Source organism: Solanum dulcamara, chromosome 6, assembly GCF_947179165.1.
Source record: "Solanum dulcamara chromosome 6, daSolDulc1.2, whole genome shotgun sequence".
Lineage (NCBI taxonomy): Eukaryota > Viridiplantae > Streptophyta > Magnoliopsida > Solanales > Solanaceae > Solanum > Solanum dulcamara.
Window position 1 is genome coordinate 3,007,881 of NC_077242.1, and position 24,609 is coordinate 3,032,489.

General features: G+C 38.9%; 1 protein-coding gene across 2 annotated transcripts; it reads left to right on the top strand.

The window, feature by feature from the left end:
• The first annotated feature begins 350 nt into the window (after positions 1-350).
• LOC129893128 (increased DNA methylation 1-like) lies at positions 351-24,275 on the top strand. 2 transcript variants are annotated; one of them, XM_055968622.1, is made up of 9 exons: positions 351-654; positions 1,798-4,658; positions 10,550-10,673; positions 10,966-11,048; positions 11,831-12,072; positions 12,598-12,684; positions 22,937-23,036; positions 23,397-23,598; positions 23,711-24,275. In XM_055968622.1, exons 2-9 carry the CDS (start codon positions 1,965-1,967, stop codon positions 24,130-24,132), a joined length of 3,954 nt encoding a protein of 1,317 aa, XP_055824597.1. In that variant the 5' UTR covers positions 351-654; positions 1,798-1,964; the 3' UTR covers positions 24,133-24,275. The 2 variants fall into 2 exon arrangements, with proteins under 2 accessions (XP_055824597.1, XP_055824598.1); XM_055968623.1 differs by having other exon boundaries at positions 353-654; positions 23,714-24,275.
• Positions 24,276-24,609: the final 334 nt, after the last annotated feature.

The following is a 24,609-nucleotide window of genomic DNA, read 5'->3' on the forward strand; positions in this document are numbered from 1 at the left end:
TGAAAAAGAAGAAGAACAAGAAAAAAATAATATATATTTTTAAAAAATGTTCTTCACGCGCTCAAAATAGCTGCAGCACACGCAATGTACCAAGTCAGCACAAAGTGTCAAAATGACACATCAAAACTTTACTTAAGGTATCTAAAATGAACAAAAGTTAATTGAGATGTCTAAGTAAAAATTGATGCCAACTTTAAGGGGTCACCGATGCGTTCGCCGTGCTCATATAAAACAATTCCACTAAAACCATCAAAACTCAAACGGCGAAAAAAGTTAAGCGGTAAATATTTTTTTCCAAAGAAAATAATAATAATTGCGCAAGCATAAAATTTAACAAACAGACAAGCAAGTGCAAAGTGGGTTAAGAGTATATAAGGTCACTCACGCACATGGCGGACGGAGTAGAGAGAGAAAGAAGAAAGTGGATGCCGCTGTTAATGGTGTTTATCTTTTTGTACTTTTTGGAGCGCGATTCGGTCTTTCCAAAGCCAAAGCCATTCACACAGTCACCTCTTCACTTCTGAGTTTTCCGGCGATGTGGAGGTAAAATTTTACCACCGCTTAACGACCTTATCGTCAGATCCTCTTCGTCCTTAACCGCACGGAGTTTCCCAAACCCTAACAATCATCGGCGAAATGCATTTCTAAATTCAGGTCAGTATTTTGGTTTCTTCTTAAATGAAGCGGTGAATGCGGCGCAGCGGCGGATTTGTTGTTCTTGTTTAATTGAATGCTTGATATCTACCTAGCTGTCTGGATTCGGCTTTATGGATCCGGAAAGTTACTGAATTTTGTGCGTTTTTGATTGAATTTCGCTGAATTATTACTTATTCATGTTTTCCTTTTCGATCATTTCTGGATATGTTTAACTTTCTCGGAACGGTTTTCTCTTTTTTTCGGTCATTTTGCTGAACGATTGAATGGCAGCTACTCTTCCTGTATATGTTGTTAGTTTTTTTTTTCTAATGTGTTTTTTTTTGTTAGATTTCTGTTATAATTTGATGTGTTTTTCCGTTTGTGTTATACATTTATGATGAAAGTGCATCAAATTAGGAAAGGTAGTATTTTTGAGTATCTAAACTTCCCGATTATCTAATTCTGTATAGCCTAACACTTAACAAAAAAGGATAAAAGGTCTATAGTCTATAATTTTATGAGTCTGCTTGAATTTAACTGTAATCAATGTCTACTTTTAATTTCAAAAACACTGCACAAACAAAGAAAACCTTGATTTTGATGCACTGATTCTGTGCCATGATTAGGAATAATTAGTTTTCCTTAATTTGGCAGTTCGTTACTTTGTTAAACCCTTGATGTTACTTCATTTGGTTTCAGATGCTTCCTGCTGCAGCAATGTTTTCTTAATTCGTTACGACAGCCGCCTCTTATAGAATTAACATGTCTTAGATGACATCCTTTCCTTGATAATGATCAAGCGTCGTATATAATTATGAAGAATCAGACAGGAACACCATATTCCTTGGTCCATGAAACACTATTTGCTCCATACTAATTACTCCAACCCTCTACTTTCATCTAGAATCTTTTTTATCGTGTTTATGACTTGAGGATGGAAAGAAATGATAATTTAACCTGATATTGGAGGCAACAGACCAGTAGTCATTGTGGCTAAATAAGTTTCTGGGCTTTGTTTTGAATAAGCAATCAGGATTTGATTTTTCTGAATTGCATTACTTTAGTGTGGAAAGAGATCTGCTTGTTGACTCATTTGTCATGGATATGAATTTTTTCACTGCTGTGAATTTCTTAGAATTTTGTGTTTCTGTTTCTGTGCAGAAGTATACAAGTGGATATTATATGTCCAGACTACAGATCATTCCGACAATGAGATTTATTCTGTAGTGAGGCTTGATGCTGGTCCTTCATTCCTTTTTGATGGTTAGCATTTGACCAAGGATACACGAAGAACTTTAGGATTGTGGAAAAGTAATAATTCAGCAAATATGCTGTTCAACAAAGACATTGAAGTTCTGTGTGATGATGGCTTTGATGGGTCAGTGAATGAGACACGGATATTTTCAGATGTGTTCTTTGGAAATGAGGGTGTTACCAAAAGGTGTCTTATGACCGGAATGATCAATCTGGAGGGCGACCTTACTAGCCAGACAGATGAACCTGGACATTTGTGTGGTGAAAATTCCGGTTCAACAGTACATCATGATTCTCATGACATGAAGGAAGATTCTGGAGAAGACCCATGTGAACAAGAGCTAATTAATAGTCACGCGGAAAAGGAATCCGAACCATTACCTTCCTTGGATATAGTACCTGCAGATATATCTCAGCAACCTTCTTCCTGCCCTTCTCTGGGTGAGATATGTCATATAGTTGAATCTTCGAAGCAAGGCGTTAAATCAAGTTCTTATTTGCAGAAGTGGCACACTGTGCGGGGCAAAAGTCACGTGCTTGGTGAAATGGATTCATCAGCATTAAGATCATCTAAAATAGAAGGAAATGGATGGAAGGATGTTGTTGGTAAAGCAATTGCATCACCTGCTTCTCAGGAGAGCTATGCAACCAAGTTTTTGGTTGGAAGTGCTGCAAAGTCATCAGGAATTCTTCGACCTGGCAAGCCAAAGTGGAGGGACCATTGCTTTGTAGAACTGGATGAAGCTGAATTGTTAACGATTAAGGATTCTCCAAATGACCCTCGCCCTCTTCTCCGGTACCACATCCATCGTTTACTCATAGCAGCAGGATGGGTAATCGGGAGGCGTAAACGCAATAATAAATTTCATGGAATTGGTGAGTATGTTTACAAGTCACCTGAAGGAAGACCAATCCGTGAATTCTGGAGAGCCTGGACCTTGTGTGGACAGAGTTTGTTTACTTATGCAGATGGTATTTTTCCAGAAAAGGATTGTAGGTTGTGGTCTGATATGACACAATTTTTGAGTGACCTCTCAGTTACAGTGATGGAAATTGAAGAAAAACTGGCTACCTTAGAAACAGCTTCTGCATTGGCTCGGCTTTGGAGTCTCCTTGATCCCTTTGTAACGGTGGTGTTCATTGACAAGGCATTGCGCTCTCTCAAAGAAGGAAAAACAATTAAAGCCAAAATGACTTTGGCCACCGCTCCTGTTAAACATAACAGGTTAAAGAATGTAGATGACACAGGAATTCTATTTGCTGAGAGGACTTTGCAGAATCAGCCTTGCAGCACGTCTTTTGTCTCAGATAGTGCATTGACAAGTCTTGAGACGGATAAATGGATCCTCAAGGAGTATGGTGATGAAAGTTCTCTCAACCTAACAGACTCGCAGATCGGTGAAGGCAAATATATGAATGACGTATCTTGTTATTATCCTAATGAAAGATCCATGTGCTTAAGGGATACTGACAGTCAAGGTGCTAATAAATACAGGAAACTCTTGGAAAATGGTAATGATGTACTGGAATTAACTCCTTTACCAGCTTGTGGATCTGAAAGCACCAGTGAACATGTTGAATATTGTTTGTTTGAAGTTCCTATTAGTTCAGAAAATGCACTAACCTCAATTGGAGGATCTGATACTGTTCTTACACAGCAAGATAGCAGTAAAAGCTTCTCAAGCAGTGATGTAAAGAGTTCTGATCATGTTGATGATTTGTATTTCAAAAATGTTCCAGTGAGTGGTCTTGACGGTGGAGAAGTTCCGAATTTGGTAGGATCCATGTTTAAGGAGCCTGTGGTGTTTGATTCAGTCCATAGAAACAGTAATATGATGGACACCAAATCTCTGACAATAATTTCCAACGGTATACCTCATGCAGAAAGTTCAGTCTTGAAAAGGAAGGTCCCAAAGAAATCAAAAAAGTTATCAGAAATGGAATTTACTAATGGTTACCAAGATGATCAGTTTGATCCATCTTATAATAAGAGTGGATTTCATGAATTCAGTGGATCTGGCATGCAAATACGTTCAAGAGCTATGAAGGGGGTCAACTCTGGGAATATTGATGATGATAATCCTTTGCGAGGAAATATTGAATGTAAAGTAATTACAAGCAAGCGCAAAATTGGGTCAAAGAAACGTAAGAGATGTCGTCTTAGTGATGATGATCTCTTAATTTCAGCCGTATTTAGAAACACGACATGCAGATCTGGCAACAAAAGGTCCTCTGGTAAAATCAAACCTCTAAGGAAAAGGAAGAACCAGAAAAGTGGTTGTAAGTTGCTTCTACGTAGCCTCAACAAGGGTGGAAAACACTTCCCCGAAGCAAAATGGCCTACCTTTGCCTCAAGGACTGTGTTATCCTGGTTAATTCATTCTGGGGTTGTCTCCCTAAACGAAATGATCCAGTATCGGAACTTGAAGGATGATTCTGTGGTAAAAACCGGCTTTATTACCACTGATGGAATATTGTGTAATTGCTGTGACAAGGTGCTATCCATCTCTGAGTTCAAAAGTCATGCTGGTTTTAAGCTCAATCGTCCTTGTTTGAATCTTTTCATGGAGAATGGTAAGCCATTCACCTTATGTCAGCTTGAGGCTTGGTCAGATGAATACAAGACACGGAGAGCTGTTTCTCGAACTGCCCAAGCTGAGGAAAGGGACCAAAATGATGATAGTTGCGGGCGATGTGGTGATGGTGGCGAGTTGATCTGTTGTGATAATTGTCCAGCTACTTTTCATCTAGCCTGTTTGTTCTCACAGGTTCGTCTTTTGACCCTTTTCACTTGGTTTACTTGTTCGAGTCAGTTTGATGCCTTTATCTTGCCTTGAATACATAATTTTCTTGCTCAACGTTTAAGTTTAGTCCACTTGTAAATTGTAAGATGTCAAAGATCCGTCCTTGCACTTTATGCATGGGTTCTTATATGATTTTAGCTGACGTTATATTGTGAAAGTATAAGGAAATATATTCTCGGAAACAGTTTCTAATCCGTCTTATTCTTTAAAAGATTCTGATGTGTTTTATCATTAGAGTGCTGGTGAACAGCCAGCATCAACTTTTAACTTTCTAAATCAGCTATCCCATATGTAGCTACAGGTTCCTTGGACACCCTCAGTGACCAACATATAGTGGTGGTTAAGTTTGATTTTGAGGAAGTAATTGACCTCTTGAAGTTATCATTGGTCTGTTGAAGATGAAGCAGTATTGTATGCATTTCAGTTACAGCTTTGCCATGAACCATTTGATATTTAATATCCAGGGATGTGCTGATTACTGCTTTATTATGTGTTTCCACGGCATCTCTGTGTATGTGGTAGCTTCTCTTCCTGAAAATGGGACATTGAAATACATCTCCATTAAGGATGGATTTTTTTAATAGACATAATTGATTTCAGTTATCTCAAGGTGGAATATTAATGGCATTAGTACTAATAGATTATACTGTGCATTTCTCTTATCTGTTTCATGTTCATTTTTCCTGTTCTCTATGGTCTCTCTTAAAATAAATGAAATAGTGTACTAAAGTTCAGAGAAGCCCCCATTGTTTGTCAGCGAAGTAGTATTTGAATGATTTGGCCCTGGATTGGGGAATGGATAGTTGATTAATTGCTTGATAGAACTGTAATGTTTAGTGTGGTCTGCATCTACTGAAGTAGGCCTGATTATATTTTCTTTTTTAGCATTGATGCTGTTAAAAGCTGCAGTTCATGTTAAAAAGGGACACCCACAGATGTTCCATTGCAGAGAAGATTGCATTTCATGCGCTAAAATCTCTTACACCTACCTCAGTGTGCTATTGTTCTTCGATTTTGTGTATATTTTGCCTTACATTGGTATATTTTGTAAAGAATTTTTTGTGTGTGACAGTGTGGTTAGAAAGAAACCATATTGTTTATTTTTTTTGGGGGTGGGTGGGTGGGAATGACATACCATTGTGTATATTTTGGACGAGATGGTCAAAAAGAAATCATAGGTGTTTTGAGGACAAAGCTTTATCCTTGTCTTTTATAAAGTTTAAATGCTTATTGTTGTTTTTTGGTGTAATCAGATTTACTCTAATGACACTGTCTCTATCATTGATGTTTTAGACTCATTATAGGGATAGGACAGTGCCTTTAGAGTTCATTATGTAAATATGGTTTTCAGTACAACCCATGTACTGATTTACAGAAATAGAAACAGTTACCAAACTCCTAAAAAAAAAGTTTAAATGCTTATTGAACATGCATTTTTTTTGTGTAGACTGTAGAAGAGAAGTCGCACATGATTTAAATTGTACTATGGAACTTATGGATATCCCCATTCTTAATGGCCTGAATTCCACTTTGTACTGGTATATTACCAACTTAAGGCAAGTACGGAATTTCCTTGGATTATGGACCTAAGATACTTGAAATTTCCTTTCTTGGGTATGACTCGAACATCTATCTTCACTTCCACCTCTGTCTCATGCGTCACGTCACTGAAATTGCACTCTAGGTATATAGCAGGCATCTTATATACTTTAGAAAAGGAAGTTTTTGGTCCATTCAAGGGATGAAAATGAATATTGCCTGGAAATTGTTATGAAGCCCTGAATGTTTTGCAGATAATACTCCCTCCATGATCTAAATATAGTACATTTTTGGCAAGTTTGAGTTCTAAAAGAGCATGTTTTTAATGATTTAATAGGTGTTTGACATTGGAAAGGCCCTAAGTTTCCAATTGTATTATTTTGTAGAAGCTTAGAATTATCCAGTTTAGGTGTATTGGAGGTGATGTTGGAAGGTCAAAAAGTTATTGTGCGTCTCTTATTGAAAAGGGGAGTACAGTTTGGGACATCCAAAAAGTAATGTATTAAACAAATGTTGGATGGAAGGACTGCTTCCCTTCATAGAAGTTAGAAAAAAAAAGATGTTTCATATTATATAGGACAGTTGTAAAATAAACAAATAGTACGTGCTTTATAAAAAACAATAATATCCTTTTCCGCTTTATGCATATAAGGACTGTTGTGGTGCAAAGACTCCCAGTGCTTTTCTAGTGCTAATAGCGCAATGTGTGATCTATGGGTTGCATGTACGTACATCACAGGTTCAAACCCTGCCACAGAGGAAAACATGGTATTTGAGTGGAAAAGATTTAGAGGGACATGCTCATTATCCACCAAGTTTCAAATGTCTGCCATGGAGCCTCGGGTATTTCTCGGTTATAAGGAAAAGGAATGTTCTTAAAAGAGAAATAATTGAAAGTAATGACTGAACAGGACATGCAACTTCTTGGGTGTTCTTTTTATCTGTATGCAACTTCTTTGATGTATGGAAAGGTGAACTTAATAGTTTCAGAGCTTATTCCTTTAACAAAAAATTGAAGTCTCCTATTTCTGTTGCTGAGCATCTTAGGATCGACGTCAAAATTGGTTTTGCATTTCATGGAATTACTTGTGATCTAAGTTGTGCGGACTCTTCACTTTTGATGCAGCACCCGTGTCGGATTCTCCAAAAATACACTACTTTTGGAGAATCCGACACACATCTGATGACATTTTTGAAGAGTCCGAGAAACATAGCTTGTGACTTAGTATTATGACATTTACAGGTTGATCAGCTTTAAATTTGTCTTACATTCGGTGGTATTACTTGTAATCTTAGTGTATAAAGTTAACAGGTTAAAAAAATTATTTATCCAGTAGTCCTATGAGATACTGATACTTGGTCCTAGGACAGTTCTCAACACCGATTTTGTTACTATTGGCATTTCCTGAAAAGAAACATTAAATTGTTCTAGTTCTATTCTATCAAACAGATTGTTAAAATTCTGCTAAAATTGAGCTTTACTCTTTTTCTGGAATTAGCAAACTAGTCCTGCTTGTTTTTAGAGGTGGTTTGGTTAACGTGCTACTTCCATGGAGATTATAATTTGGGGATTATGCAATGACAAATTATAAATGAATTGTTATGCTGCTATAAATAATGTAGAGATTGTTATGTGGTGATCAATAATGATGTTGCTGTGCATGTATTTCTTGCTTTAATGACATTTTTGTCTTTAATACTTTAATCTGCATATTACTTAACATGAATTCTTATTTCTATTCTATTCCCCATAAAATAATAGAAAGGTTTTCGCATAACTAAATGTGGATATTTGTCTAATATCACCAACCAAAAGCTGCATAACATTATGCATGAATTGTTTTCCTTGGGCAAAGGGTCAAATTTGCCCTTAAATTATGCGATATGGAACATATGTGCACTCTATTTAGTTGCGGTCAAATATGTCCTTGTCTTCACTAAAATGGGCTATATTTGCTCTCATTTTTGACGGCGGAAGCTTAGCACTTGGTGATGCCACGTGTATTGCAATTAAGAATTATTTTTTAACCGGTAAATTTGAACCTTTGACATAGTTCAGGGGCAAATTTGACCCTTCTCCCTAATTTTGAGTTTTAATTTTTTAATTCCTCTTTTCTCTATTGAGCCGAGGATCTTTCGGTGTATGTTGTTCCTTCTTTTTGTCTCCCCGCCACTACCTCTACCGCAAATCACCCTTTCTCCGTTGACTCCTATGGGGATGGTAAACAATATTCTATTTTGCATGTTCAAGTCGGAAGAGGAAGACAGGGTGATAGGTGGTAGAGGTAGTGGGAAGGAGAGAGAGGAGGAACAAATAAAATTTAAAACTCAAAATTAAGGAGAAGGGTCAAATTTGCCATTGAAATATGCAAAGGTCAAATTTACCACTGAAATATGCAAAGGTCAAATTTGCCACTCATTTAAGAAAAGTTATCCTTAATTGTGGGACACGTGTCATCACTAGTGTTAAGCTTTCGCTGTTGGAAAATTAGGGCAATTTTAGTCTATTTTCGTAACAGTGAGCCCAACTATTAACTGAGGGATAATATGCTCCATTTTTCATAGTTCCGGGGCAAATTTGACCCTTTGCATTGGGTGCTAAGTTTCTGCCCTTTGAAAATAAGGGCATCGTAGTCTATTTTAATAACGGTGAGCTCAACTCTTAAAGAAGGGCGAATATGATTCATTTCTCATAGTTCAGGGGCAAATTTGACCCTTTGCCCTTTTTTCTTGTATGGCCAACCAAATACTTGCATAAGTTATGTAAGAGGATTACTTTTCAAATCCTTCCAACAAATTTACCCCTGAGGTTATCCTTCTCTTTTGTGTAAAAAAAAGGAGCAAGCATATGTAAAGAGATGGTATTTTGTCCACCATAATGGTTCTTTTAGCTTTTTTTTCTTTCTAAAAAGTAAATACGATTATAGTTGAATTAAGAAGAGTGCAGAAACCCATAATTAGACCTACTAAACCTTTAACAAAATTCTTTTCCCTGTTTTTTTCTTAGCTTGTTAAAATATTTTGGCATCGTGCCTGGCAACCCTGATCTGATTCAAATTGATATTCCGTTCCTGAACAATCAATGAAGTTTAACATGTTCAGTGTCATTCGGTACTTTGAGAATTCACAGCTTCTTTTTAACAATCTAAACAGTTTATTTGGTTTGGAATGTCCCAGTTTGTGCTTATCTACAGTTCACCTACTGGCTAAATTGAACTAGATTTATGAGCCCTAGCTTAATTAGAAAGTAAGGCTGTTGTTTAGAACTCTAGAAGTATGTATTTTCCCCCCTATTTTATCACGAATCTAGATCAGATCCCTTTCACCATTGTGGTAGATTCAATTTGATCTAGTTATTAAGAACAGCCAGGTTTGATCCAGGTTTCAATTTACTATCTTAGACACAGAGAAGCTCTAACAAATAAGTGGCACAGAGATCATTACCCATATTAGGCCGTTGTAGTATGAGAGAAATGAGGAGGATTCAATTTGGTCTGAATGGGCTTTCCATTCACTGTTATTTCCTATCCTAATCTTCTGCATTAATGCTCGTCTACAAGTTCCTTGAGAGTTATGACAGTCAGTCAATTGGCTTATTTATTAGCGATGCTATAAACACAAATTAATGGCTAAATGTTTCTTATGATTTTTTTAAAATCAAGAAATTTTCATGCCCTTTGCCTTTTACACACGGAGGACTAAAGACGGTGGAAGCCCTTTATTTCTTCGGTCTTTCCTTATACTTAATTTGTTGATGTCTCGCTTAGTTGACATTTGTTACCATGTTTGAAGAACCATGGGATTATGTTTGACCAGCTTTTTGGTGTTTCTCTTAGTTCTAATTTGATGGTGTTTTAACTTTTGGTTGTGATACAACTCACTTTTGTGATCTTTAGCAAGATTCACTTTTTTAACTGCTAAAATTAATGGTTGTGAGTGATGTTCTGATTTAGATTGGTTTGATAACTTACTTTTACTTTTCTTCTTAATTACTTCTTTTACTTTGTTTGTACTGCCTTTTTTACCATTTTCGTAAGTCGTATCATGTTTTCTCTACAAACCTGTACTATATTTGTTTACCAATATTGTTCATTCTCAAAAAAAACAAAAACAAATTATTTACCAATATTGTTTTGGTTTCTGTGTCTGCACGAGGCATGAATGTATGATCCTTCTAAAATAACACATCTGTTCATATGTCTGGTTTTCCTTTGATTTTGTTGCGTATCATATAAAGTTGAGTACTGAATTTTGTTTAACGACACTGGACAAGAGATGTAAATTCTAGTAGATTAACTCATTATTTCTTGTTTCAGGAGCTTCCTGAAGGGAGTTGGTATTGTTCACAGTGCACTTGCCAGAAATGTGGGGACGTGGTTAAATATAGTGAAGCATTGAGTTCTCCCAGCGGATTAAAATGTTCACAATGTGAACATAAATGTGCGTTCTCCCATGAACTTGACTTGTTTGGTTTCATTCTTTTCCCATTGCAGGCCTGAAAATGTCCAAATATTGTTATTGGAGCTCTGTATTCACTTCTTACCAGAATGCATGGTCTCAAATAATACTAAGATTTTGCATCTGGCAAACTTCACAAGCCTCAATCAGAGAATTATCATCTTCTTTCACATTTGTTCAGTTATGGGAGCGGGAAAAATATATCTTCCTTCACAGAAGTTTCCTTGTTTTTCTGTTACTAAATTCCTCAATGTTTTTGATTATTTGTGAACAGATCATGAAACATGCAGTAATTTAAGGATTACAAAAAGTGGTCTGGCCTCTGATACATGGTTCTGCAGCGAAAGCTGTCAGGAGGTGAGCTAGACATCTCAGCTTTACCTTTTTTTTATTATAACACAAGCTTGTTCAATGATGCAAGTCCCTGATGCAATTCAGTGTAACATAAAACAAATCAACTTTCATATTTTTGTCTCTTTGAGGGTTTTAATGTGGAGTCTTGAAGTGCTATCTGATGGTTATTAGTTCCTTTTGCATGTGCTATGACTCGGCAGGAGAATGTGATATGAAATATGATTGTTGTATCATTAATGTATCATATGAGTAGGTCTATCTAGAAGTAACAGCTAAACTAATAACAGAAATTCTTGCACCATGAATAGTAATAGTAAAAAACATCTGTTTTTCACTGCCAAAGTACTGTTCTGTGGCCTTGGATTAAGTTCACCTGTTAGATCTTTTTCTTGATAAGTGTATTTAATTTTAGCATGAAAGAACTTCACCCTGTTAAGTCTTCTCTTTGATGGTTTCTTTGAGATCTGAAATACTTGATCATATTTATTTATTTGAACTCCTAGTATCTGAAATCTGAAGTATGTATTCGCAAAATGCTTCCCCCCCTCCCCCCAAATGAGAAAATATGACGGACCCTATGCGAACTTCTTTTAATAAAGGAAATGAAACATTGGCATGGTAAATCTATAGTTCAAGTCATCAGTCCCCCAGGTGGTGCTGTTTTAGATGAGAACACGAAATCTAGGATGTAAATTCTGCTGAAATAAATATCAACTTCATTGCAAGCTTGACTATGAATTATTTTAGTTGTCTTTCGGGAAAACTTAAGTGATATTCTTTTGCAGGTTTATGAAGGTCTGCACTCTCGCATCGGGTTTGTTAATCTTCTGACTGATGGCTTTTCGTGGACTCTTCTGAGGTGCATTCATGGTGACCACAGAGTTCATTCTCAGCGGTTTATTGCTTTGAAGGCAGAATGCAACTCAAAGTTAGCAGTTGCCCTTACGATTATGGAGGAGTGCTTTCTTCCCATGGTGGATCCAAGAACTGGCATAGATATGATACCCCATGTGATATACAGCTGGGGGTGAGTATTTCTGCTTCCCATCAATTCTTTTCTATCTTGGCATACTGCTGTGCTTACCTGTGTGGTTGGGTATATCGCTTAATGCTTATTCTTCCACATTCTTTTAAAGCAGTTGTGAAATTAGCTACAGCCTACAAGTAGTTTTTGCGAAACCCGCACTTGATAGTTAAGGAATTATTCCTAGCATGTCTTGTTCATTCGGTTCTCATCCAAAATAATTGAATGGAAGGTTGAACTATAAATTTAAGAATAATATATTTTATATTGAGCCATCAAAAAATATATTTTATATTGAAATGACAGAAGAACTTTATAAGAGCAATTTTATCTGAAGCATTATGTTGTAAGGAATATAATGACAATATGCAAACAAATGTATGAAGTTTCATCTATTCGATGAGCCAAATCAAAAAGGTGCCTTTGGTCCTGCATCCATGGTGTCATTTGACTATGTTCATATCAATGTTACAAAATACAATTGACACTTACGTGGTGCTGACAGACTTATCTTTAAAATCTTTACAGGTCACAATTTGCTCGGTTAAATTATCTTGGATTCTACACGATGATCCTGGAGAAAGATGACATATCAGTAGCTGTAGCATCAGTAAGGTAATTCTTTACAATCTTGAATGAAACTGTCACGACCCAAAAACTGAGGTCATGATGGCACACATCTCAAAACCCAATCTGATGTGTAACCCTAAAAATAAAATTCATACAAGACTTCCAAAGAGGAAAGTGATTCCACGATTTAAATAAAAAGAAAAAAAAACAATGAAGAAATTATCCCAAAACCTGGTGTCATAAGTATAAAGAGCATCTAATACAAGGTTCGAATCTGAAGATACAACATAAGTCTCTGAATGATACAAAAGACTGAAAAATAAAGATAGACTAGTGACGATCCGAATTCTGGGACCTCACCACTAATCTGAGAATTACACAATCCGCTAGAATATTAACTGCCACGTGGGGTACCCCGACTAGTATCTGCATCAAAAAGGGACACAGAAGTAGGGGTGAGTACAATTCACATGTACTCAGTAGGTTTTAGCTGACTGAGTATAAGGAATTAATCAAACCTATGAAATAAACTAAGGAACGCTTCCACCTGCATATAGAAAAGTCCCACTTCGGCATCGGTGCCGCCAGTTTATATATATAGTGGCACGAATAAAGTATAATAACAACTCATAATCACAATTAATCAAATAATTCAAGCAGCACAAATGTCAATGCAATGCAATGCAATATGATGATGCAATGATGTGGTGGTACGGTGGAATCAAGACTGTCGCACAGCCTGTCGTATACACCTGCCGAGCTGTGCTACCAAGCAGGACCCATGGGGGTCTCGCAGACCATATACCTCAATCACAATATCTCATTATCCTTGCCACCTCCTCGTGGTCAAGGGATCACAATGCATCCACTACCCTGCCGGAAAACTACCTCGGTCAGGGACTCAAGATACAAAGGTTGGGATCACAATGCATCCACTACCCTACCGGAAAACTGCCTCGGTCAGGGACTCAAGATACAAAGGTTTAAAGGTGTTTCATTTTCTTTCTCAAAAAGAATTTCCATATTTCTCAACTTCCCATGTTTCATGATGTGATGAATGAGGATGAATGCATCAAAACACATATGCATGGAAGTAATAATCAACTCACATGTGGTATAATGTTCAAAGTTCTCAAAACTTAACCTACACATGATATTCACCCTCAATAAATAGTAACGGGAAGAACACACTTTCATTTAAATATTCACCCCTTTCTCAACAATATTTCAATACTCAAGTATGCTCAAAACCCCCAACTCAATCTCTCAGGCGGCATCACAAGTCAAATAATATACTCAAGCCTCTCTCTTAGGCAAATCATAATTCACATGCTCTCAAAGCAAATAAGATAACAAATAAGGCTCCCACACGGGCTATGTAATACAAATAAACCCCGTCACGGCAACACATTAATAAATAAGCCTCCACACGGACATCATAATATATATAACATTCTCAACTCATACTACAACCCCATCCCAAAGTCTATAACATATGAATGATTAATTACCCCATCTCAATCTCAAAGAAAGATAGCCAAACCTACCTCAATTGCCGAAACCGCACTCGAATACCTCCACCGGACAAGTAACTCTCGAATTCAGCGCTCGGAATGACAACCCACTATCAACAATGAAACATACACGTCACAAGGAGTCCAATGACACCCATATTGATAGGTTTCGGAACCGGGGGTAAAATGGTCCAAAAATTAACTATTTTCGAAAAGGGTCAAATCTGTAAATTTATTGAACAATCCCATTCTATTGGTAATAAGGAACTCATGGTTGAAAAACCCATAAAAATAGAGCTCAAAACGAGTTGGAAATCACAATTTTCCTTAAATTCGGATTAGGGAAGAAACAAGGATTTTTGGGGTTTGAAACTAAAATTTAAGAGTTAAAATCGTCAAAAACTTAATGAAAAAGGAAGGTTTTAGGTCAAAAATCACTTACCCAACACTTTGCCTCGAAAATCTCTTCTCAAATCACCTCAAGGAGTTCAAGAACTCAAACAAATGTTGAAAAATATTGAAATGAGAAGAAAGGGGCATTTTCTGCCCAAAAAGTTACTGTTCACGCGTGTTACTGTTCACGCGTGTTACTGTTCACGCGTGTTTTGTACAAATTTACGAAAATCACCCTCAAGGTCATTACAATATCCACCACTAAAAAGGATGTTCGTCCTCGAACATAAGATAAAATAAAGTACCTGGGGTCTCAAAAAGCTGAGGGTATCGAGCCTGCATATCAGACTCTAACTCCCAAGTCGCCTCCTCAGCAGGCCGATGCTGCCACTGCACCTTGACCGAAGCGACCTCCTTGGTCCTGAGTCTACGAAGCCGCCTATCTAGAATAACTGTCGGCTCCTCCTCATAAGTCAAATCCGGACTCAACTCTACCGCATCATAAGAAATCACATGAGACTCATCCGGTATGTACTTGCGAAGCATGGAAACATGAAACACCGGATGGACAGCTGACAATTTAGGGGGTAAGGCCAACTTATACGCCACTCCACCTACTCTCCTCAGGATTTCAAACGGGCCAACAAACCTTGGGCTAAGCTTGCCCTTCTTTCCGAACCTCATCACACCCTTCATGGGCGATATTTTAAGCCACACGCAATCACCCACCATGAACTCTAAGGGACGAACCCTCCTATCAGCATAACTCTTCTGACGACTCTGAGCTGTCAATAGTCGACCCTGAATCAAACGTACCCGCTCCACAGCATCCCTAAGTAAGTCAGTATCCAATGCATCAACCGCAACAGAATCAAACCATCCAATGGGTGATCGACACCTACGACCATACAATGCCTCAAATGGTGCCATTTGAATGCTGGAGTGATAACTGTTATTATAGGCAAACTCTGCTAAGGGCAAGTGTTGGTCCCATCGGGCACCAAAATCAATCACACAGGCCCTAAGCATATCCTCCAACACCTGAATAGTCCGTTCAGACTGACCATCGGTTTGGGGATGAAATGCTGAACTCATCTCTAGTCGCGTACCCAAACCACGCTGTAATGCCTTCCAAAAGTGAGAGGTGAACACTGAACCCCGATCCGATACAATAGAGATAGGCACCCCATGCAGCCTAACAATCTCACGAAGATAGATCCTAGCTAACTGATCCGCATTGTAGCTAGTCTTCACCGGAAGGAAATGGGCTGATTTGGTCAATCGATCCACAATCACCCAGACAGAGTCATACTTACCCAATGCCATGGGTAATCCAGACACGAAGTCCATAGTGATACGCTCCCATTTCCACTCAGGAATGGGCATCCTTTGCATAGGACCACCCGGTTTCTGATGCTCATACTTCACTTGTTGGCAATTTAGACACTTAGCCACAAAATCAATAATGTCTCTCTTCATGCCACACCACCAATAATGTTGTTTCAAGTCATGAAACATCTTTGCCACTCCCGGGTGAATCGAATACTTGGAACAATGAGCCTCCTCTAATATCATACGTACCCATTCACTAACCTTGGGCACACAAATGCGACCATTAATCCTCAAAACTCCTTCCTGATCAAGAGAGGCTGATTTTGCTTCACCACTCAACACTTTGTCTCGAATGGCCCTCAACTTTTCATCTTCAAACTGGTGTGTACGAATCTGGTCCATCAAAGTAGACCTAGCCTCCACAAATGCCAAAATACCATGATGTGTAGAAATATCCAGTCGGACCAACTGTCTAGCCAATGACTGAACCTCCAACGCCAAAGGCCTCTCCACAGCCTTAAGAAAGGCCAAACTACCCATGCTAGATGCTTTGCGACTCAGGGCATCCGCTACCACATTAGCTTTGCCCGGATGATAAAGTATGGTAATGTCATAGTCTTTCAATAACTCTAACCACCTACGCTGCCGCATGTTCAGATTCGGCTGAGAAAAGATATACTTAAGGCTACGGTGGTCAGTATAGACCTCGCAATGCACTCCATAGAGATAATGCCTCCACAACTTCAGAACAAACACCACTGCTGCTAACTCTAAGTCGTGGGTAGGATAGTTCTTCTCATGTACCTTCAACTGTCGAGAAGCATAAGCTATAACTCTACCTTTTTGCATCAATACACCACCCAAGCCGACTCCCGAAGCATCACAAAACACAATAAATGCCACGCCCTCCTCGGGTAAGGCTAGAATAGGTGCTGAAGTCAATAATTCCTTGAGCTTTTGAAAGCTCGCCTCACACTCATCAGTCCACTGAAATGCCACGGTCTTTTGAGTTAGCCTAGTCAATGGGGCTGCAATAGAAGAGAATCCTTGAACAAACCGACGATAGTAGCCTGCCAACCCAATAAAACTCCGAATCTCGGTAACCGAAGTAGGCCTAACCCAATCACGAACCGCTGCAACTTTGGCTGGATCAACCATAATACCATCCTTGGTCACTATATGACCCAAGAATGTCACGGACTCAAGCCAAAACTCACATTTGGAGAATTTTGCATACAACTTCTCCTCTCTCAATCTCTGAAGGACTGTCCTCAGATGCCTAACATGATCCGCCTCATTCTTGGAATAAACCAAGATGTCATCAATAAACACAATCACAAACGAGTCCAAATAAGGTCGAAATACCCGGTTCATCAACTCCATAAAAGCAGCCGGGGCATTAGTCAACCCGAAGGACATAACCACAAACTCATAATGCCCATAACGAGTCCTGAATGCAGTCTTCGGGATGTCAGATTCTCGAACTCTCAACTGATGGTAACCCGACCTCAAATCAATCTTTGAGAACACCGATGCACCTTGAAGCTGGTCAAATAAATCATCAATGCGAGGGAGAGGATACTTGTTCTTGATAGTGACTTTGTTCAACTGTCGATAGTCAATACACATCCTCATAGTACCATCTTTCTTCTTCACAAATAAAACCGGTGCACCCCACGGTGATACACTAGGTCTAATAAACCCTTTCTTCAATAAATCTTCCAATTGTTCTTTCAACTCTTTCAATTCTGCCGGAGCCATCCGATAAGGAGAAATAGAGATGGGTTTAGTGTCATGCTCCAAATCAATCACAAAATCGATATCACGATCAGGAGGAACTCCCGGCAAGTCTGTAGGAAATACATCCATAAACTCTCTCACCACCCTCGTAGTCTCTATATGAGATGACTCCGTGGTGAGATCACGTACATGAGCCAAATAAGACAAACAACCCTTATCCATCAAGCGACGAGCACGAATATAAGATATCACCCCCTTAGGGTATGAACTCGGATTACCCTTCCATACTAAGCTAGGTAAACCGGGATAAGCTAAGGTCACGGTCTTTGCATAACAATCTAATATAGCATGATAAGGAGATAACCAGTCCATACCCAGTATCACATCAAAATCAAGCATGTCTAATAAAATCAAGTCTGCACGGGTCTCTCTATCCGAAAATATCACCAAACATCCCTTGTATACCCGATCCACTACTAAAGATTCACCTATTGGGGTAGAAATAGTAATAGGCACAATAAGGGACTCACTCACATAATCAATACCCACATCAAAATAATTCGACACATAAGAATAGGTAGACCCTGGGTCAAATAATACTGAAGCAGAACGATGGCAAACTGGAACAATACCTGTAATAACTGCATCAGAGGCTTCTGCCTCATATCTACCCGGTATAGCATAGCATAACTGACGGTCACCCTTAGCCTGCGAACCACCACGAGCACCACCTCGTACTCTACCCCTAGCACCATGGGTGCCACCTCTAGTATTCTGCGAAGAACCTCGAATAGTTGGAGCATCTATAGAATGAACAACTGGTGCCCCAGGCCGTCCATTAGAAGGAGCACGTTTGGGGCAATCTTGGGCCTTATGCCCAAACTCATCACACACATAACAACCTCGAGGACCTGAACTCCGTGGGGAATAACTAGAATTGTCAAAACGACCTCCGGAGCTCGAAGAACCCTGAATAGCTGCCTGGACTGGTCTGCCCTGATAACCATGGGTTCCTGAACCCGAATATTCTCTACCCTTGGAGGAATGATCGCTGAATTGACCCTGCCGACGGAACCTCTTGGCCCCGCCCTGTCTAGCACGTCGGATACTCTCTATCATCCTGGCATGATCAATAATACTCTGAAACGTACCCCCAGACAATACAAGAGAGGCTGTAGCCTCCTGGAGATAACCGGCGAATCCCTTCACTAGTTTGCGAATCCGCTCGAATTCGGTGGGAATACTCGACATAGCATAACGAGATAACTCATGGAAGCGAGTCTCGTACTCAGATACAGATAAGGAGCCCTGCTCCAGTTTGTCAAACTCATCCCTACGCTGATCACGAAGGCTATATGGCACAAATCTCTCAAGGAACACCTCAGTAAACTGTTCCCAACTCATCATAGGAGAACCAATAGGTCTACGAGCAAGAACTGACCTCCACCATTCTTTGGCCACTCCCGCAAATTGATATGAAGTGTAAGCAACTCCATGTGCCTCTAAAATGCCTAGGTTGAACAACCTATCTTGACACTCAGTCAAAAAGTCATAGGCTTTCTCTCCGGCTTTACCATCAAACCTTGGAGGTGCCAATCGAACGAACCTCTCAAAACTCTTCTGCTCAGCTACCGACATGGCAGCATTAGCAGAAACTGGCGGAGCTGCAAATCTCGGAGGTGCAATAGAAGGCATTGAAGATGAACCAGGAGTCTGAAATCCTACACTAGGCCCCTGAACTGGCGGTGTAGCACCAACTGTGATAGGAGAACCTATAGTACCTGAAATAATACCAGAGGTAGGAGCACCATCCAGTCTAGCCAATAATCGAACCAATAGCTCTTGAAGCATCGGAGTACTATCGGGAACCACAGGAGGCTGGGATGGCCTCTCCTCCTCAGTCTTCTGCTCTAAGTCATCCTCATGCTCATACATGGGCTCAGGTGATAGCTCTCTAGCTCGTCCACGAGCAGGTGCCGCTCCCCTTGCTCGGCCTCGTCCCCTGACTCCACCACGTCCTCTACCTCGCCCGCGTACTGGGGCTTGAGCAGCAGGTGCAGCCTCACCCTCAGTAATTGTGGCTCTAGTCCTCACCATCTGCGCAGAAGGAATAGATCAGAGGTATACAACACTTGATATGAATAAATCGCACGAAGGGAGTAAAAAGAAAGAAATTCTCCTATTAAGTATCTTGTAGCCTCTCGAAGATAAGTACGGACGTCTACGTACCGATCCGCAAGACTCTACTAGACACCCTGCTCTTTAACTTATAAGACCGGTGAACCTAGTGCTCTGATACCAATTGTCACGACCCAAAAACTGAGGTCATGATGGCACACATCTCAAAACCCAATCTGATGTGTAACCCTAAAAATAAAATTCATACAAGACTTCCAAAGAGGAAAGTGATTCCACGATTTAAATAAAAAGAAAAAAAAACAATGAAGAAATTATCCCAAAACCTGGTGTCATAAGTATAAAGAGCATCTAATACAAGGTTCGAATCTGAAGATACAACATAAGTCTCTGAATGATACAAAAGACTGAAAAATAAAGATAGACTAGTGACGATCCGAATTCTGGGACCTCACCACTAATCTGAGAATTACACAATCCGCTAGAATATTAACTGCCACGTGGGGTACCCCGACTAGTATCTGCATCAAAAAGGGACACAGAAGTAGGGGTGAGTACAATTCACATGTACTCAGTAGGTTTTAGCTGACTGAGTATAAGGAATTAATCAAACCTATGAAATAAACTAAGGAACGCTTCCACCTGCATATAGAAAAGTCCCACTTCGGCATCGGTGCCGCCAGTTTATATATATAGTGGCACGAATAAAGTATAATAACAACTCATAATCACAATTAATCAAATAATTCAAGCAGCACAAATGTCAATGCAATGCAATGCAATATGATGATGCAATGATGTGGTGGTACGGTGGAATCAAGACTGTCGCACAGCCTGTCGTATACACCTGCCGAGCTGTGCTACCAAGCAGGACCCATGGGGGTCTCGCAGACCATATACCTCAATCACAATATCTCATTATCCTTGCCACCTCCTCGTGGTCAAGGGATCACAATGCATCCACTACCCTGCCGGAAAACTACCTCGGTCAGGGACTCAAGATACAAAGGTTGGGATCACAATGCATCCACTACCCTACCGGAAAACTGCCTCGGTCAGGGACTCAAGATACAAAGGTTTAAAGGTGTTTCATTTTCTTTCTCAAAAAGAATTTCCATATTTCTCAACTTCCCATGTTTCATGATGTGATGAATGAGGATGAATGCATCAAAACACATATGCATGGAAGTAATAATCAACTCACATGTGGTATAATGTTCAAAGTTCTCAAAACTTAACCTACACATGATATTCACCCTCAATAAATAGTAACGGGAAGAACACACTTTCATTTAAATATTCACCCCTTTCTCAACAATATTTCAATACTCAAGTATGCTCAAAACCCCCAACTCAATCTCTCAGGCGGCATCACAAGTCAAATAATATACTCAAGCCTCTCTCTTAGGCAAATCATAATTCACATGCTCTCAAAGCAAATAAGATAACAAATAAGGCCCCCACACGGGCTATGTAATACAAATAAACCCCGTCACGGCAACACATTAATAAATAAGCCTCCACACGGACATCATAATATATATAACATTCTCAACTCATACTACAACCCCATCCCAAAGTCTATAACATATGAATGATTAATTACCCCATCTCAATCTCAAAGAAAGATAGCCAAACCTATCTCAATTGCCGAAACCGCACTCGAATACCTCCACCGGACAAGTAACTCTCGAATTCAGCGCTCGGAATGACAACCCACTATCAACAATGAAACATACACGTCACAAGGAGTCCAATGACACCCATATTGATAGGTTTCGGAACCGGGGGTAAAATGGTCCAAAAATTAACTATTTTCGAAAAGGGTCAAATCTGTAAATTTATTGAACAATCCCATTCTATTGGTAATAAGGAACTCATGGTTGAAAAACCCATAAAAATAGAGCTCAAAACGAGTTGGAAATCACAATTTTCCTTAAATTCGGATTAGGGAAGAAACAAGGATTTTTGGGGTTTGAAACTAAAATTTAAGAGTTAAAATCGTCAAAAACTTAATGAAAAAGGAAGGTTTTAGGTCAAAAATCACTTACCCAACACTTTGCCTCGAAAATCTCTTCTCAAATCACCTCAAGGAGTTCAAGAACTCAAACAAATGTTGAAAAATATTGAAATGAGAAGAAAGGGGCATTTTCTGCCCAAAAAGTTACTGTTCACGCGTGTTACTGTTCACGCGTGTTACTGTTCACGCGTGTTTTGTACAAATTTACGAAAATCACCCTCAAGGTCATTACAGAAACTGTCCATTGTCGTTGCTTGTTTTATAAACTCCACACCTCTATTGCAATGTGCAGATATTCTTGGAGCATATGCATCTTTTCCGATTTTCTATGTGCTCCTTTACCTTTTATTTGCGGCCTGTTTTCTTTTGTTTATTTTAAAGGGAAAAAAATGTCAGTGTTATGCTATTGGAGTTGGAACTTTAGAAGGAAAAACGATACATTTGGAGTTGAAGCTTCTTACAAGTACTTTATTATGACATCTTAAGCTTGCGATTTGAATTTCACGGTTCCATCTTGACCTGATCTTTTGGTTTGTATGCTATGTTTGTGTTTCTTACTGTATGCCTTTCAATTTGATATGCATCAAGTATTTTCTGTTCTTGCGAGTATTAGAAGTATTTTCTACTATCGGCTGCTTAAAATTATAAGGCTGGACTGTGATTTAGTATCAGATGCCCATGTGCATATTGCATATGCATTGTAGGTTGTTTCTGTTATTTATGCTTGGTAGACAAAAAGATATTTTTGGAATTTCAAAGAAAAAATATTCAAATTTTATTCATCTGGAAGTTTCTGGATAACTGGTGCATTCATGTCTGTTACAGAAGGTGCTTAGAATAAAAATACTTTAAGCATTGTCGACTAGTATATAAATTTCTCTGACCAAAAAAAATAAGAAAAAGACTATAAATTTCTGACCAAAAAAAAAAAGGCCATAGAAATTTCTAAACTATCAGTATCCAATCCCTACATTTACCATATGGGGATGCCAAAAGGAGTTATAGTTTACTCCAGACTTTTTTCCCCATAATCCCGATCATTAATTGTGACTAGCAAGCTGTGGCCTCCCTGCCGTCCGTTTGATAAAGCCGTGTCACTAAAATCAGGATTTTTTCTGCTGCAACGAATCTCTCTCTGAATCAAAATTTGGTTCTTATGCAGGATCCATGGGGTAACAGTTGCTGAGATGCCTCTAATTGCAACATGCAGTAAATACCGCCGCCAGGGAATGTGCAGGCGCCTACTAAATTCTATACTGGAGGTAATTTGACAGGGAAGCAGTGTTTTAAACGCTGGGGGTCCCACTCAGAGTGTTTTACTTAGCACCGGTTGGGACTTAGCCCCAGAAATGGTTGTAAATCCTATGGAATTTAATTTTACTAATCTATACCTAGTTTGAAAATACAAAATAACAAATGCATTAAAATTATATAATTAAATATTATATAAAGTGTAGAATTATTTTAACATAAATGTTTAACATGCTATACTTATGAAACCCCTTGCTTGTTCCCTTCTTTTCCTCGACTGTAGAATTTGCAATGCATATCATCTTTTATTTTACGGTGAAGCAAGGTTTTTCCATGCATGATTACTTGTTTTCCTTGATGATGACTTCCAGATGCTAAAGTCGTTCAAGGTTGAGAAACTTGTAATATCAGCTATCCCAGGTTTAGTGGAAACATGGACTTGTGGCTTTGGCTTTGAACCCTTGGAAGATTGTGAGAAACGAAGTCTAAGTCATATCAACCTCATGGTGTTCCCTGGAACTGTATGGTTGAAGAAGTCTTTGTTTCAAGTTACTGATGCAGATCAACCGAGTGGTGAGTATTTAGTGTTTGATGTTCTTCAGCTTTAAAGAAATCTTCTCTTTCTTTAACAGTACCAACTGGTATGATTCTAAAGACTGGAATTGATATGTTTCACTCTTGAAAGCAGTTCATCCGGGAGGAACAGTATCCTGCCATGAAAATGGCCTAACCATTATCGAGCCCATGCAACATTGTGTGCCATCTCAAGATGCCAACACAGGAGCTGATGTCAGACACCCACCTCAGTCTGAGAGTTTGCAGTTCTGTCAAGATCAAGGTGGTAGTAATCTTGCTGGTCATGAGCCTGGGCAAGGCTGTGAAAGAAATATCATTAATCCAGAGCATCAAACTGAAACCAGACTGCCGGACTCAAATGATTTACAATTAGTGGAAGTCCAGTATGTTGTTGACGCTCTGCCTGGCAAGTGCTCAAAACTCTCTGAGGAACCGGTTCTGACATATATCAGCCATGGGGAAGTAGGTTGTAGAGTAGATAATTTGCAGATAAATGTGGAAAGCCATTTTTGTTTAGATGAAGTGAATTAATGTGTTGCAGGGGAATGAGAAATGACGGTGATAATTTATAATTGTTGTCCTTCTACACCAGTTGACTTTGTCAAGCGGGATAGAAAGTATAAGCAAAACGATGCGGAAAATGAAAAAAATGGGCGAATTGTTTTTTCAGGCCACTTACAATTTTTACTTTTTTAAAAAAAAGTACGAGAGATTTTTATTTTTACAAGATGTTTGAAAAAACTATTTTCTTTTATTTATTTTATAAGTGGTCAAAAATTTTAATTCTTGGCAAGGAAAAGAACAAATTCAAGACCTGATCAAAGAAAAAGCAGAAATAGCCCCTAATGAATCAGGTACCTAGACGCATTTAAAACTAGTTTTACTTGTAAATTACTCCATCACGCTATTCCTCGTCTAGTTTTTATAATAACATTATTTTGTCATTCTTTAATTATTAATATTAACAATAGAACCAACTAATCGATTGTAATATTATCCTATAATGAG

Excerpts from the sequence above, each read along its gene's own strand:
- LOC129893128 (XM_055968622.1), top strand. The coding sequence starts at position 1,965 with ATGCTGTTCAACAAAGACATTGAAGTTCTGTGTGATGATGGCTTTGAT. Across the intron at positions 4,659-10,549 it reads TAGCCTGTTTGTTCTCACAG|GAGCTTCCTGAAGGGAGTTG; the intron begins GTTCGTCTTTTG and ends TTCTTGTTTCAG. Across the intron at positions 23,599-23,710 it reads TGATGCAGATCAACCGAGTG|CAGTTCATCCGGGAGGAACA; the intron begins GTGAGTATTTAG and ends CACTCTTGAAAG.